This window comes from Neomonachus schauinslandi, chromosome 10 (genome assembly GCF_002201575.2).
Source record: "Neomonachus schauinslandi chromosome 10, ASM220157v2, whole genome shotgun sequence".
Lineage (NCBI taxonomy): Eukaryota > Metazoa > Chordata > Mammalia > Carnivora > Phocidae > Neomonachus > Neomonachus schauinslandi.
The window spans coordinates 121,261,279-121,278,282 of record NC_058412.1 but is presented as its reverse complement, the minus strand read 5'-3'; the positions used below and the strand labels follow the sequence as shown (position 1 = coordinate 121,278,282).

The 17,004-nt window shown below is 48.8% G+C and overlaps 1 protein-coding gene across 1 annotated transcript in view; it reads left to right on the top strand.

Annotated features, from left to right (window-relative positions):
- Positions 1 to 17,004, top strand: part of PTPRT (protein tyrosine phosphatase receptor type T) — an 831,114-nt gene that overhangs the window by 71,293 nt on the left and 742,817 nt on the right. Inside the window, exon 3 of the mRNA XM_044919044.1 lies at positions 13,558 to 13,829. Within this exon, the coding sequence (XP_044774979.1) occupies positions 13,558 to 13,829 (272 nt within the window). The remainder of the gene's footprint in view (positions 1 to 13,557; positions 13,830 to 17,004) is intronic.

Below are 17,004 nucleotides of genomic sequence, written 5' to 3'. Positions count from 1 at the left end.
GCCGGTGTCTTTATGAAGAGGAAATTAGGAATCAGACGCACAGAGGGAGAATGCCAGGTGAATCTGAAGGCAGAGATTGAGGGGATGCTTCTACCAGGCAAGGCACCAGAAGCTAGGGGAGAGCCATGGTATGGGTCCTCCCTCACGGCCCTCAGAAGGAGCCGGTCCTGCCAACACCTAGGTCTCAGACTGCAGCTTTTAGGACTGTGAGACAGGGAATTTCTGTTGTGGGAGACACTCTGTTGGTGGTACTTTGTTACTACAGCCCCGGCAAAGGAATACAGAACCCATGCCCCCCTTGGCAGCTTTCATTCCTAGAGCCCCCTTAGCTTCCTCATTTCAGCTCGTGCTACTCTGTCTTTCCATCTGTGTCCAGGGCCCACGGGGAAGTCAAGGCTGAGCTGGAGTGGAGCTGACAGGGTCTTCCTCCTTGGCAGCGTGGAGTATAGAATCCTCTGGACTGTAGGGGGTGGACCACTGTGGTAGGAAGGGTAACCTGGGCAGAGGGCCGTTTGCATTGTGGTCAAGGAGTGCAAAGCCCGAAGTGGAGTCTGGCAGGAGAAGAGGGACCAGGCAAGGAGCCTGGAGCTGGTCCTGGGAGACATGGAAGATGGAAGTAGGAAATCAGACCTGCGTCTGTGACAGGGTTGGAAACCAGCTGAGGAGGGAAGGGTGAGAGGAGAATGAGCAGTCAGGATGAAGGCATCGAAGAATATCAGGGGGTCCCGGGGTGTGATTTTAAGATGCCCCAGTTGACAGCCATGGGGACATGCAGGTGGCTTCAAGGTTGCTAGCGGAACTGGGAGACTGTATGTCTATTTGTACGAGACAGACTTTTCTCTGCCTTGTGACACACAGAGGCAGCTGCGTCCCCTCTCAGGGCTGTGAGTGCCCCTCCCAGGTTGGCCCATGAGGGGTGGTGCTCACAGGTCTTCCTGGAAGTGGGAATGGAAAGGCGGGTTCACGCACAGGCTCTGGACCCACGGTACAGTGTTGTGACTCCCCCGGATGGCCCGTCCCTTCGTGGGGAATGTAGGCAACACCCCGTGCACAGGAACTAGCACACATTTCCCCAGGTAGGTTGAAGCCCTGGAAATCTGTTTGCAGGAAAAGTACTTCTCAAACTCGAGCATCCCCTGCTGGGTCCCGTCCCTGGTTGGGTCCTGTCCCTGGCTGGGTCCCACTCCGGAACTTGTGCTCCAGGACGTCTGGGGTGGGGCCTGAGATATTTGCTTCTCTGTCAGGTTCCCAGGTGATGCCACTGTAGCAGGTTGGGGGACCACGTTTGGAGAACTACTGACGAAGAGGGACGCTCCTTGGGGTAAACTGCAGACACCCGTGCCTCCCGGAGTCATCCCGTGTGTGGAGAGTGACCCTGGGGCCTACCTTATCCTGCTGGTTTGTAAGGCCACCTGTCTCACTCTCCATTAGTCAGAGATCTACAGGAGGGCTCAGGGTGCTGCCGCCGAAGCTGACCTTGACAGCTAACGTTTACATAGATCTCACGATGTGCTGGGCACTGTTCTAAGCACTTAACTTACACAAATGCATCAAGTTCTCGTAACAGACTTCCCAGGCAGGTACCATTATTCCCATTACCACTCTTATTTTATAGCTCAGAGAGGTTTAGTGACTTTCCCAGGGTCACACAGCTGGTAGCTGGGAGAGCTGGGATTTGATAAGGCAATCTGAGCCCAGAGCCCGTGTTCTCCAGTATTCTACTGTCCCTGCAGAAGAAAAGAGGCAAGAAACAACCCTAGTGATACTGGCCGCGTCACTTGGCCTTTCCTTGCCCTCATTCTCACCTCAGAAAAGGAAATCGCTTTTCCCATCTTAGATGAAAGATATACCTTTACATTAAAAAAAAAAAAAATGCTGTCAGGATTAATCGGGTAACAGCTGTGAAGTTCTTGTATCTCCTTAGAGGACGGTGAAAGAGGAGGAATAATTATTGTGCTACTTTCTATGCAGACCCTAGTACATTTCCGGGAGTCCCTAAGTGGCTGATGATATTCACAGTAATTGGCAATGATTGAAGGGGGGGTTTCAGAGGACAGGCCTTGCTGAGGTGGGGCAGCAGAGACAAGCTTCATGGTTGATGGGCAGTGGCTGGAGCCCTCTTGCTCCTGAGAGAGGAGGGCAACGTGTGGCCCAGGGTCAGAGGGAACCCCTTCCAGCAGGTTAGCATCATTGCCTGCCCCAGAGGGAGAGCGGGATGGTACTGCTTGTCATTCGGCCCCAGTGTATGGACCTCAGGCCCACGAGGGCAGGTGGAGACCCAGTTAGACCAGTGGTTCTCCGAGTGTGGCCCGGGGATCAGCTGCATCAGTTTCTCTTAGAAAGTCGTTAGAAGTGCAAATTCTTGGCCCCATCCCAAACCCACTGGGGGTGGGATCCAGCAATCTTTCAGTAAGCTTTCCAAGTGATTTCTGATGTGTGCTGCAATCTGAGAACCACTGTTTCAGAGGAAATAGCACTGACTTTGGAGTCTGATGCACCTACATCTGACTCTCGGCCCTGACACCTGTTGGCTGTGTGACTTTGGGCAAGTCACTGCGAACCTCTCTGTAAGTCAAGTTCTTTGTCTATAAAATAAGGATGGGAGGCTAGAGAGGTGGTCTATAAGGTGCTTGCTCTGTATCTATATTTTGTTATTATATCTCCATGGGTTAGAGACTGTCTATGTCTTCTTGGCTTTGAAATAGGCTGTTGCATCTGCAGGGAACATTTGGCCACTCCTTCTCTACCTGTCTGGCTCCCGAATAACATAGGCCTCAGTGTAGAGTTTAGTTGCTCCAGGAAGTTGTTTTTCTTTTTATACCTCCCACACGCTCCAAAATCACATTTGGTCTAGATCTCTCTCCATGTCCACGCCCTTATCCCAGAACTCCCCTGCATCCTCCTCACAGCCTTTTACTTGTCTGCAATGGGCACCTGGGGCAAAGACTGTCGTGCCGACGGCTGTTTCTCTGGAAAGTGTTGGACACATCGTGGGTGTGTAAGTAATATCTGAGGTTAGAACCGATTTCATTCAGTTTGTAGACAGCTTGGTTCCAGTGGACTTTGTGAGGAAATCAGTGGAGGGGTTAACCATGGATCCAGATGGGGAAACTGAGGCATAGAGGTACAAGTGAGCTGACTTAGGGAGGCTGTGGCAGGGAGAACAAGTGGAAGAGGGAGGCCCCGGTGGCAGAGGATTTGAGGGGAGGGTGCTGTGGAGTTGGGGTGCAGACAACCCCCGTCTCTGTGGGACAGAGGGAGGGGCCCATCTGATAGCAGCATTTGAGAGGGTCATACCCTGACCCAGACAACCACGATGTGGTCTTCCGGTGGGGAGCAAACTAACGTGATGGCATCTAGCCAGCGTTCACGGTGAGAAGTCTATCCTGGGGTTACCAGTGCAGGCATTTTGCAGGGCTCCAAGGGCTCTTAACTTTTATTTATATATTTATGATGGACAGGGTTAAGGACCTCCTTGAGAAAGAGCTGGACACTCTCTCCAGAAAAAAGGCACAAAACCACAGACCTTCCCCCACTGTTGACCTTGCCACTCAGTGGGTGCGTGATCAGGTTGCTGTCCGGGTCAGACCCTGTTGTTAGGAGGGGAGGTAGAAGTGTCAGGTGAGGGAAGGTAGGCTCGAATACTGCATGCTTCTCCGAGCCCTGGTATTTTAAAGCTTGGGAAATAATAGCAGTGACCCAATTTAGTAACGTGAAGGCAAGACAGCACTATTTTAACAGGCTTAGTCATCTCTTCGCTTTGCTTTTTTTTTTTTTTTTCCTTCCTCTCCACTTCCATTTGTGTCTTTTCCCATTGCAAATATATGAGGGTAATAATCCCGTATTTTCCATGGAGCATGGCAAACATGCTATATATAAGACACAGTTGAACATTCTGTGAGTGTAATTGGAGCATAAATGTAACTAATCAAAATATTATCATGCCAATGGATGTGTGAAGAGTTTGGAGATTTAAAAGAAATATATATTTTAGTTCCATGTCATTTCAATTTAAGAGATTTAGAGCTGCAGGAGCAAAGGACTCAGCCCAGTGAATGTCAGGAACAATTTGGGGTCTGACAATGTTACGGGCAGCCCTGTTGTTCTCGTTACTCTTAATATGGTAGCAGCCTGACAAGTGATTTCCTTTTTGTTCTTTCCTCTCCCTCTTTGCCCCTCTTGCTGTCTGCGCCCTGCTCCCCAGGGCACGGCTGGCTAACCCCGGGGAGCACGAGATCCCTCCTTGCCTCTGAACACAGCACCCCCTGCTTGTGAGCAGGAGCCTGAGAGCTGAATGATGAGCAGGATTTCCTGCATTTGAATCTTGGCTCTGCTACTAGCTGTGTGGCTTTGGGAGAGTTACCTAATCTCTCTGTGCCCCAGTTTCTTCACTTGTATGAGAAGGATGACACAGCAGCTACTGACAGGGCTGGTATTAGAATTGAGTGCACTTAAGTAACACGTGAGGGTGTGTGTTTGCTGCTGCCGTTATTATTAATTAGCGGGCGTGACTGAGGGGAATGAGCTCTTGGGGGGGGACATAAAAATCACTGGGTTCTCCAGAAACAAGACCCAAGGAAAAGGGTCTTTCCTCTTTCACTCTCACTCTAGAAGGAGCCTAGATGGAAAATCCAAGCCAGTCCTAGCTCCTTGCCCACCACTAACTAGTCCTGTGACTATGAAACTTGGGAACCATAGGCTTCGCTGGTGGCCCATCTCTGCTACAGGTGAGGAACTGGAGCGAGAATTCTTGCTCCCCTGCTCCCAGAAGCTCTGTTTGACTGAAACAGGTGCACAGGAAGGGGTGGGAGTCTGAAGGGGGAGTGCCATTATCTGCCCTTCAGTTCTGTCTTGACCTTGCCCAAAGAGTTGTGCTATTTCCCACATCAAAGAGCGACTAGAACAAGCCTTACGTCTCACCCACCATTCATGTTGGGTGTAGCAGTTCTCAGTGGGTCCTGCTCAGGGTTCCATTGTCTTCCCGACGATAACATTGATTTTTCCTGCTGGGATGTTGAGCTATGCTGAGATGCTGGGGGAGGCGAGCTGTGAAGTTGTGAAGGGGGTGGGTAGCCCAGATCCTGGAGTGCCCCACAGGGTTGTATGTGGGCCTGTTCTCATCACAGGATCATGGTAAGGTCTAGAAGGGGAATGTTGGGTGGAAGGCTTTTGTTTTTATTTGGGGAGTGAAGGGGATGAGAAATAATTAAGTGGTGGCACATGGCTTCGATTGTATTCTGCTTTGTCACCATCTTTATCCCATCCTCCCCTTTCTCCCTGTTCATTGTTCTTTTCCTCACCTGTATTTCTCCTTCTCTACCACCTCCCTCTGCCCCTCCTCCCTCATCTTCCCTGCTGTGTACTCCTCTGCTTTCTTCTTCTTCTTTCCTTCCTTCTGCCTTCTCTCCCTCCCTTGCTACTCTTTCTCTCTCCCTCTTCCCCTCCGCTTTTCATGGTTTTCTCAGGAATGGGGAAGGAGTGCAGGCAGCCCACGTGCCTGGTCTTTGGGAAGACACGCCCATGGACTGACCCCCTTCCAGCAGCACCTTCAAACCCAATTGCCTGGGTTTAATTCTGTTCTTAAACTACATCATCCATACCTACATGGGTTATCAGATAGCTGTTTCTTGGAAAATTGCCTTAACAAATTTGCATATGAAATGCTTAAACCCCAACTTACTTGTCTGAATGATTACAGAAATAGTTATTACTTGTTCACACAAATTGACTGGCAAAATGTTCACAATGCTCAGTTCCTTTGAAACTTCAGGAGGTATTTTCCTTGTTTTAAATAGATATTATGTATCCATTAAGCTGTAATTAATGCCTCCCCCCTATTTTCTGGTGTATTAGAAAAGAAGCAAATTTCTTTCCTTTTTTTGACACATGATAATTACATTGCTTTCATTGATAATATGGATGATGTTGAGTGATATGTTTGTTATTCTGGCTATTTAAACTGTTGTGTTTACAAGTGCCTTTTACTGACGGTTAGTTTTCACGATACTGTTGGTAGAAATGTGCTGCTTTTCCACATGCATTTTCTTACTTTATAGTGCGTTGTGTCTTTGGATATTTTGGTGCCCCCCTGCTCTTTATACTGTGACCAGATAGCTAAACGTCAACATTCGGGACTTCTAAATGTAGCCTTGTCCAGAATAGATAGGATCAGCAGCGCGGGAATAAGTATTCTCTGGGCATTAGTGAAAGCCACCGACAGTAAGCGGCATTTAAGTAGTTTAGTGAAAGACCACGGCGGGGCTGGGCTGTGTGGATTTCAGGTACAGCATCACCGGAGCAGAAACCCAGAAGCAGGGAAGTCTGCAGTGTGTATTAGTTTCCTATTGTTGCTATAACAAATCATCGCAACTTTAGTGGCTAAAAGTAACACAGATTTTTTTATTGTATAGTTCAGGAGGTCAGAGAACCTAGATGGGTTGCACTGGGCAAAAATCAAGGTGTCTGTGGGTCTCTCTCCATTCCTGGAGGCCCTAGGATGACAATCTGTTTTCTTGCCTTTTCCGGGAAGTTCCTGGAGGCCCTCCTGGATTTCTTGGCTCATGGCTCCTCCCTTCATCTTCGATGCCAGCAGCGTAGCATCTTCAAATCCCTCTCTGAGCCTGCCTCTTATGTCTCTCTTGTACAGAATAATCCACCCCCATCTTAGGGTCCTCGGATTGGCAGCCTTACTCTCACCTGTAACTTTAATCCCCCTTTGCTATGTTAAGGTAACATTTCCACAGGTTCTGGAGGCCAGAACGTGGACATCTTTGGGAGGCTGTTACTCTGCTTACCGTGGAGTGGATGACAGCTGTGTAGGCAAACGACTCCCTCTTCCTCCGTGTTCCTGGCTTTAAAAGAGGGATAGCATGGCACCCCCTCACTGGGATGCTAAAAGATGCTTAGATCAGTGCCTGGCACGTGCTAAGTTCTCCATGAACATGAGTAACACTCAACATCAATGGCACTGGGCACACAGACCTCTGCTGCTGCCATTTCTTACTAACATTTACTGAGTCAAGTCCAGTTTTTCATTTAAGATTCACTGAAAACAGTCAAAGAAGTTGGACGTGTAAGCTTTCATTATCCCATTTTCTAGATGGGAACACTGAGGCCCAGCGAGTTTTATTGACGGGCTCAAAGTCACACAACTAAGAAATCATAGCAGCGGTTCTGAAAGCCACCCCTCCCAGCTGCAGGGCCAGCCCTCGCTCCGTGCCATCACAGCTGCCTTGGCTGGGCCCGGCATTTGGGTCCCTGCTGCCATCCACTCCCTTCACGTCGGGGCCAGCGCTGGAAGCTGGCGGGGCCACCTGTCTGCAGGGACAGCTCGGAGCTCTCGGAGCTCCAGGCCCTCAGCTGCCAGTCGCCTGAGCACACTCATGTAATCTTAATGAACAATGTGCAAAGCCATTAAAAACACATTTAGGGCTTTCTTTTTACTGCCGACGTGAGGAAACGCAATGCTGAGGTGCTCGTGTGTAAACACAATAGCCACCATCTGCTGTGGAGGAGCGTTTTGACTCCAAAAAGGGGATCTGTGTTGCAGACACATCAATAACGGGGCGCGTATCAAGGCATTATTATGCACGGAGGGGAAAAATGCAAAATTTATGGCCAGCCAGAGAGTACTTCCTGGTTTAACTCCACGATTTTCGGTGCTATGTATAATAACTATGAGGATACTAATGCTGTTTTATGTTCCTTATCACGTCAGTGGATTTTGGGGGGAAAAAAGGAGAAGGGAAAAGAATATATTTACAGTCTTCCTCTTTCTTGTTTCCGACTGATCTTGGCATAATGACTGCCTTATTTTTGATCTCCGGGAAACTGACAGCCCTGGGATGATATTAATTAAGCCAACCTGTTGATCAAAGAGGGTCCTACCGAACTGCTGGTAGATGAGGATTCTCATGCCTTAACCATCTCTAAAATGGCAGGCCTGGGCTCCGGTCAGATACGGCTTCCTTCCTTTGCGGAGGAAGTGGCCAGACCTCTGTAAGGTGGATATGGCGGGGGCGGCTAGAGGTCCCACTCTCCGCAAAGACACTATGCTTGCATGGCTGAGTGTTCTGGCTTTCAGTGTCTGGGCCTTTGCACTTGCTATTCCCTCTCTCGGAAATGCTCTCCCAAATTACCACCAGGCACACATCCGTGACAGGAATCCCGACGGGGAAAGAGGAGAGGCTCACCTAGACCTTGCTGTGGGGATTTAAGTTGTAAACCTTCTAGGATCTCTTCACATCCAGTGATCTACACTAACACGGCTGATGATATTCCTGGGGAAGGCGTGCTGGGAGAGAGAAAACTGAGCCATGTGCGGTTAGGATATGAGAATATTCAGGTGTATCCTGCAGATGGGAGGGTGCCTGTTGTAGGGGGTGACTGCAGGGCCACAGTGGAGGAGAAAAATCTGTCACAGAGGATGATGCCAAGTGGAATTCAGGGGGCAGTGGTGCTGGGTGAGCCTGCACCCTGATGGAGGAGGGGAAAACAGACCATGTAAGCTTGCAGGAGGAACTGTCTCTTGAACCTTATTGACTTGGGTTGTGTGTCCCCTAAGGGTGTACCTCAGCAGAGGGATGCTGGCAAGGACCTGCCCAAGCCCTGAGAAACCACAGCTGACAGTGAGCGCCGTTCAAGAGCTCTGTGCTGGAAGTGCAGTGAGGACAGGGGGATTGGCATCCTTAATTCAGTCGCCAGTGAGCACATGCCTTGCGGACTTTGAGCAATACATGCAGAGGATTGCTAGGAGCTGGAGTTCGTGCAGGTGCACACAGGGTGGAGAGCTAGCCAGATCCCACCATCGGGGCTCATCCTGCGTCCACTGGCTGGGGATGTTTCATGTGTTCGCATTCCTCCCATGCCGGCTCTGGGTAGCCCACGCCTGGAAGACATCCTGACCCACCTGGCCGAGTTCATCACCCTTCTCTCTGTGATGTAATCACCACTGTGAAGGGCAGTGGTCTTGTCTATTTCTCTGAGCCGTGCACCAAAACACATCCCTTTCTGTCCAGTCTAAAGGCTGCGGCATGCGTATCAAGTCACCCAGATAAGACATGAGGGGCCAGGATGGTCGTGGGGGGTGTTTGGTATTGTGACTTCGGCCCCTGGACCCCGCTCTGGCCCACCGAAGACAGGTGATCTTAATGAAGATCCAAGATATTTCTTGCTTTTTTGAGAATTCATGCTCAGAGCGCACGGTTTTCCTTTTCTTCTTTCTTTCTGCTTCTGTTTACACTAGGACACTGCTCTTAGTGATGTTCCTATTTCGCGTGTCTTGCCGCTTTGCTTAGTAACTATCATTTTTTGTCTTAGCCCCTTAAATGAAGGGACTGGGAGGAAGTAAGGGCTCTACAGGGGTGCCAAAACAATAATGCTAGCTGCGGAAATAAACTTCACAATTTCAGTGGCTTAATAACCCCATAAGAGTTTATTCCTTGTTTACTTAAAGCCAAAATGAGTGTTCCTATTGGGTGGGTGGCCTTTCCTCATGGTCATGGTCATTCAAGGAGCCAGGCTCCTTTTATTGTGTTCCATTCCTCTTGGAATCCTATGCTTTCAGCTGGCTGGTGGATGGGAAAGACAATGGAGCAGTGATTCTCACACCTTAACGTGCATACAAATCACCTGGGGATCTTGAAAAAAAAAAAAAAATGCAGATTTGGATTTAGTAGGCCTGGAGTGGGGCCTGAGATACTGCATTTCTTGCCAACTCCCAGGTGATGCTGATGCTCCTGGTTCAAAGACAATCCTTTGAGAGACAAAACAATGGAAGATGGAGCAACAGGGGGTAGGAGTGAGGAGAGAGAGGTAGCTTTTATGAACCAAGCCTGGAAGTGGCTAGAACTTTCGGGCAAGAACCCAGTTGCATGACCCCACCACCCTCTAAGAGGAGGCTGGGGAATGTAATCCAGCGATGTGCCTGGAACAAAGAGGACAGGTCTCTTCTTCATTCACCAGCAATTTCTCCAGATGGAGGGCCAAGCACTTTCACCAGCTCTGTCTTCAGGGAGATGGAGCATCCTCTTCAACGGTCATTGGGGCAGCAAGATAGAGAGTAGCCAAACTTACGTGAGTGGACATAGGTTATGTGGCTCTGCCTCCTCCATGAGCTTGCCTCACAACTGGAGCTGGGATGAAAAGAAGTAGGAGCCTGAGCTGGTGGGAGGGAAACCCTCCTGACTCTGCTGTGGATTCTATGCCGCCTGGTGTGGATTGCCAGGCGGACAGGAACTGAAATGTCCACCGGGGCACCATGGGCTTCTGAGTGGAGAGAGCCAGGCGCTGCTCGCTTCTCAGGCTGCCTTCTCTACCCGTAGTTGTACCACACCTCTGTGGCAGGGCCAGTTACCCAAGATTCGTGGGGCTTGTGGGACATCACTCACCTGTTCCTGGGTAACCTTCTGGAACCCCGTGGGATGTAGACCAACAGATAGAGGCATGGATGCTAGCTCAGTCTTCTTTCTGTACTCCATTTCCCCCATGCAGTGTTTCCTTCCTCGCTGCCTCATGGGGGAGGTTGTGATAATTACAGATAATATATCTGACAAGGGACGTCTCTCCACTTACCCTGTGTTACTGCCAGGCCATAAGAAAGGAGACTTGACTCTCTTGGAAACACGGAGGGGTGGGGGGCGGGGAGCCGCTTTCAGTGGCTCTTATCCTAGGAGGTGGAGAGTTTTCTGATGGGTGGGATGGCGAAAGTCTGGGAGCCTAGGTTCCTGTTTCTCAGTCCCCTTACTTCTTGCGGGCTCGTTTTGGGGATGGGCCTACCCAGTGGTCCTGTGTGGTCATCCTTGGAGGATAGCCCTGGCCCTAGGGACCTGCGTGGAGTCGGAAGGAAGGAGTCCATGACCATATAGCTGCTGTGTGTGCTGGTGCAGAGAAGAGAAGGCAGGAAGCCTAATTTGGCCTGAAGTCCAAGATACTTTCTCTAATCCAGTTTTGTGAATGATGAAGTAGAGGGTTTTGAATTTTCTCTCTCTCTCGTGTATCTACATTTTTTAAGATTTTATTTATTTATTATTTTGAGAGAGAGAGAGGGTGGGGGAGACTGGGAGAGAGACTCTGAAGCAGATTACACACTGAGCACGGAGCCCGACTCAGGACTTGATCCCGCAACTGAGACATCATGACCTGAGCCGAGATCAGGAGCCGGACGCTTAACTGACTGAGCCACCCAGGCGCCCCACTCCTGTGTCTATCTTTAAATTCATTCAGAACCCAGGGAGGATGGGCTATGGATGTCTGGTACCCTCTAGAACCCCAACGAGCAACAGATTGCCCAACACTTACTAGGTGGCAGCTTTAGTCTTCTGGGTATTAGGGTGAATAAATGAGGCTACTTTCTGAAGTGGCTCATCTCGACTGAGGATAAGCAGTCTTAAGGTTTCATTCCAAATGGAAGATTTTAGTGGTTAAAATAAGATTTCTAGGCAATAGTTTTTTTCTAGGTGGGAATATTCATGCCAGGATCCCCTGAGTTTATCTACTGTGTTTTATGATGCAGTTTATTTCCTAGCATCATAGGGCTTTAAGTCACAGAGTTCAGCCCTCACGGTTGATTGTGGAATTTCCTTAGACATCTCTTCCATTGTCCAGGCTCTGTTTAGCCATCTGTCGCGGCAGGGAACTAACTCACTGTGTCTCCAGGCCATTGTTAGAAGGCTCCTTGAATGGAAATATGCCTCCCGTGGTTTCTTTCCCAGCTCTGCTTCTCAGGCACCTTTATCAATTAGCAATTGCCACAGTGATGCTGCCCAGCAAATGGAGAGGCAACTCAGTGGCAAACAGCAGGGAGCATTTATTCTCCTACCTGTGGGTCTGAGCCTTGACTGTGGACTGGCAGATCAGAGCTGGGCTTGTTGACTGCATGGCTGTGCTCCGAGCTGCATGGTGGGGATGGCTTGGTTCTTTCATACTGGCTGAGCTCCGTTCTCCACCATGCATGTCTCTTCTTGATCCTAAGCTGAAAGGGGCAGCAGCTCCCTGGGGCACATTCTCCTCATGAAAGGTGGTGGGAGTGCAAGGGGGCAAGCCCAGCTAGGCATGCATGTTTCAAACCTCTGCTTGATTTGTTCTGTTGACGTCCTGTTGACCAAAGCAGTCCAAATTCAAGGGTTGGGGACACGCCCTCTGCCTCTTCTGGGAGGCCCAGGACATCATCCAGAGAGGGTTGAAGAACTAGAAATAACCGTTTAATCTGTCAAAGCAACTCCAAAGAGGCTCCCTTCCTTTCTGTGGGTAGGCAACCTGCTTAATGCTTGAAAAACAGTGGTCACGTTCACTGTAGAGCAATAGCGTAAACACTGAGTTGGAGAGAATCTGGCTTTCCTCCATCCCTTCCTGGCTGAGTGGCCCAGGGCAAGTCATTCAGTCTTTAAATACAATGAAAATCCTCTGCCTCCCAGGGTCATTCTGAAGATTAAGTTGGAGAGTATATTAAAAAGACACCTAGCATCACACTGGTACTCCTTAAGTGCTTAGTAAGTATTACCCTCCGTTCCAGGCTGAACACCTTCTAGTTGGTTCTCACATTTCCTCAGTCTTCCTTGCTTATTTGGATCCATTCTACTTCTTTCTTTTTTTTTTTTTTTAAGATTTTATTTATTCATTTGAGACACAGAGATAGAGAGCATGAGCAGTGGGAGAGGCAGAGGGAGAGGGAGAAGAGGACTCCCGGCTGAGCCAGGACCCCGATGTGGGGCTCGATCCCAGGACCCCGGGATCATGACCTGAGCCGAAGGCAGACGCTTAACCATCTGAGCCACCCAGGCGCCCCTCCATTCTACTTCTTTATGTCCTCCTGTGATACATAGAGTCCTTCCCTGTGCTGACTGCAATATTAACGGATAGTTGGCATTTACTCCTTGGCCTGAATGCAAGGGTCTTTGTGGAATGTGTTGGAATGACAGGTCCTGTATTGTAGAGGTTCTGCTTCCATTGAGATAGCCCGAGCTTACATGAGGTTGTATGTCACATTTCACCCTTGGAGGTTGCAGTTAGCTGTATTCCTGGGGTTTTGTTCTATGTTTCTTTAGGACCTGCTGGATAGAATGCTTCTTCTGTAAATGCTTATAGACTGCCTACTTTGTAGAAATATTAGTATATGTTACTGCCTCTTAATTTTTATTTTTTTAAAGATTTTACTTATTTTAGAGAGAGGGGGGGAAAAAAAAAAACCATGAGTGGGGGAGGGGCAGAGGTAGAGAGAGAATATCAAGCAGACTCCACGCTGAGCATGGAGCCTGATGCGGCGCTCGATTCCAGGACCTCATATAGATGATGACCTGAGCTGAGATTAAGAGTTGAACGCTTAACCGACTAAGCTGCCCAGGCGCCCCTATCTCTTACTTTTTAAACTGCCTTATGGAACAGGTTTTAAAATGCCCAGTTACAGAAGAGAGAGAGGGGATGTGGCTTCCTCAGGATTGATCAGGCCCTCCTAGAGTGACCTGATTTCCGGCCCCCACGTTGACGGGTATGACTGATTATCAGAAGGATTTTCTTTCTCTTTCTTTGTCTCTACTTCCCGTCCCCTTTGTGGGTCTCCAGGATCCTTCATGATGGTGAACAGCTCTGGGAGGGCCTCTGGCCAGAAGGCCCACCTCCTCCTGCCAACCCTGAAGGAGAATGACACCCACTGTATCGATTTCCATTACTACTTCTCCAGCCGCGACAGGTCCAGCCCGGGAGCCTTGAATGTCTATGTGAAGGTGAACGGCGGTCCCCAGGGGAACCCTGTCTGGAACGTGTCTGGGGTCGTCACCGAGGGCTGGGTGAAAGCAGAGCTTGCTATCAGCACCTTCTGGCCACATTTCTACCAGGTATGGTGTTCTTTGGTTTGATTTTTTTTTTTAAAAGTGATCCTAAATCTATATACCTCTTGCCCTACCTAGAGTTTGTTAGTCAAGAAAGACCTTCATTTACTCACTCACTGTGCACCTCGTGTTTACTGAGCCTCTCCTGGCCAGGCCTGCAGGCACAGAGGTGGTCCAGCATGGCCCCTGCTTCCCTGGAGATCATGCTCAGGGAGGCTCAGGAAGAGGAGACCCGTGATACACAAGCAGTTACTGTACAGTGGGACACAGCTGGCTCTCCAGAATGCTGGGGGAACAGAGGCATCGAAGCCTTTTATAAACTAATTGCTTACAATCACCTGATGAGCAATGTACTACTATTATTCCTATTTTACGGATGAAAAATGTGAGGTTCTGAGAGCTGGGATAACTAGTCAAAAGATCACCACCCCCCCAGCCCCCCATCCCCCGGGGAAGAGGGTATTTGGGGAAAAGCAACTAGGAAGGCTTCCAGGCAGAGGTGGCAGCTAGGCTAAGTCTTAAAGGATGAATAAGTAATTATTGAAAAAGCAAGGAAAAGGCATTTGATTTGTCAGGTATGGTGCATGCCGGGGGCTGGAGGAGCAAGCGAGAGAGTTTTTGCAGAGTTTGGAAATTCTCCCTTGTTTAAGGGTGGGTCACAAAGGAGATACGCAGTGGCTCAGCTTGCGGAGGTGAGTAGGTCATGGCTGGCTTTGAATGCCAGGCCAAGGAGATGAAGTGTGATCCCTCGTCTAGAGCAGTGCTCCTCAAGCTGGGGCTGTGAAAGACCAGTTTTTTCCTTTCAACTCATTGTGGACCAGTCCTTTCATGACTGTAGTAAAAATGTCTCAGCAATGCCACATTGTTGCAAGAGCTTCTAAACACTTCTCCCACTTCCCCCGCTGCCTTCTCTCCCTGTGGGCTGAGAACACACAGGGCACAGGCTGCTGGCCGTCTGAAGAGCAGAGTGCACCACCTGTTGGGGAGCACAGCTGTGGCCTGCTTGGCCTGGGACTCTTGAAAGCTTTTCTTTTTTTAAAACCACTTTATGTATTTAAGTACATGTCATAGAATTTACCCATTTAAGTGTGCAATCCAGTGATTTTTAGTAAATCTACAAAGTTATGCAATCATCACCATCAACCAGTTTTAGAACATTCTCATCACCCCAATAAATCATTTCTGCCTGTTGTTGAAAGGTTTTAAGTAAGAAGGTGACATAGTCAGATGTGCATTTTAGAGACCTTTCTCTAGAGTCTGCTCTGAGCTTTGTGGTGAGAAAATGGACCTGAGGCTTGACAAGGTTAGTGGCTGGGAACTTCTCAGACATCCTTCAGGTCAACGTCTATGGACTGTGTTCAACAGATGGACTGTGCAGGTAGCCATAGATATTATGTAAATGAGTGTAAGCATGCAGCTCTGCTCCAATAAAACTTGATGTATAAAAACAAGTGGTGGGCCAGATTTCACCTCTGGGCCATAGTTTGCTGAACTTTGATGTAAGCAGTAAAGCTGAGGTCTAGAGATGGATACTGAAGTCCAAGATCATATAGCAGATCATTGGAAAAGCTGGGACAAGAACCGGGATGCCTAATCATAAGACTCCTCCCCCACCCCTCCACCCTGTATAACTGAGTATAAAGTAAGTGTATCTATAAGTTCATGGATACCCCCAGTGAAGCCATAGGGCTCCAATTAGAAAACCCCAGCTAGGGCCTGATGCAAATTGATTATAGGATAGGGCCACAGGTGCAAGTGTAATGAGGAGGAAAAGTGATCCAGGGCAGGGACTGTTGGCCTTGCTCTTTGTTGGGATATGGAGGGGAAAGAGGACATTTCTTGGGCACCCCCTTTGTCCCAGCTCTGTGGTAAGCATACTGCCTCTCATTTACCTGTAACTCCTTGTGTTGGAGAGCACCATGTCTTGTGTTCTAGAGTAGGGCATATTATTGGTAAACTGAGGTTCCCATAATCCTTCCTAGGTCCTCTGGCACCAAGCTCAGTTTCCTGCTTTTGGGAGAAAAAGCACATTATAAGAATCTTCTACTTACTAGCTGTGTAATGTTGGATGTATCCTGTCATCTATTCTGAATCAGTTCTCTCATTTATAAAATGGAGAAGGAAATAGGTACAATGAAGGGTTCTTCCGTGGATTGGATGAGATAGCATATATATTAAACAATGTGTCAGGCTCCTGGCGGGCCTCAGTGATTGTTGGAAGGGAGGAGGAACAGGGGGAGGAACAGAAGAGGAAGGAGGAAGGATGCCTTTCGTGAAGAAATCCCCACCGTGATTGAGCTGTCCTCTGTAAGTTCTGTATCATCCCTGTGATGAGCAGCCTCATCTGGGAGAGTTTTCTGATTTCTAACTTGTTGACCACTACAGCATCATTACATTACATTATATCCTCTGAGCTTCGTGGTGACAAAGCCACTAATGTACTGAAAGCAGCAGTTTAGAACAGAAACCTCTCTTTCTCTGTCCCTCTCTGTCTGTCTCTCTCTCTCTCTCACACACACACACACACACACACACACGTAGCCACTAATGCATAGTCCTGTGGTCACACACCCAGAGGGGCACACACAGGTGCACCTGCACACTCCCAGAGTCACTACCCCCACACATACCAGGGGAGAGAAGGGCGTGCTGTCCGGAGAGTCAAAGACACTTGCGGTGTGGATTTGAAAATTCATCAGACCCTGAGCTCTGGTCCTGTATGTATGATTCTGTGGACTAAATACAGTTTTAGTTTTCAGCAGTGCTGGGACTCAGATCCTGATGGCTTATGTATTCATTTATTAAAGTCATATTTCATAGTTCCAAAATTGACTTTTAGCTCCATAATACACAGGGAAATTTCATCTTTCCTATTAGGGGGCTCTGTGACACCAGGGTCTCAGCAGGGCCAGGGATGAACGTCCCCCTGCTGTGTACCCCCACACCTGCCTCCTCCCTGAAGAGCAGGGTCTTATTAAAACCGCCTGAGCTGTGCTTTAGATCTAGGCCCCCTTGCAGGTGATATTAAGTCTGTTTTATGTTTTTAATGATTCTGCACTGTTCTGTCCCAAGATTTAGAAAAAAATAAGAGAACTTTTTTTTTTTTACTGGTTTGCAGCCACCTGCTTACTCTGTTTTCCAGCACCTGCCTGGGTGAAGTTGCCTTTTATTTAGTGCTTGC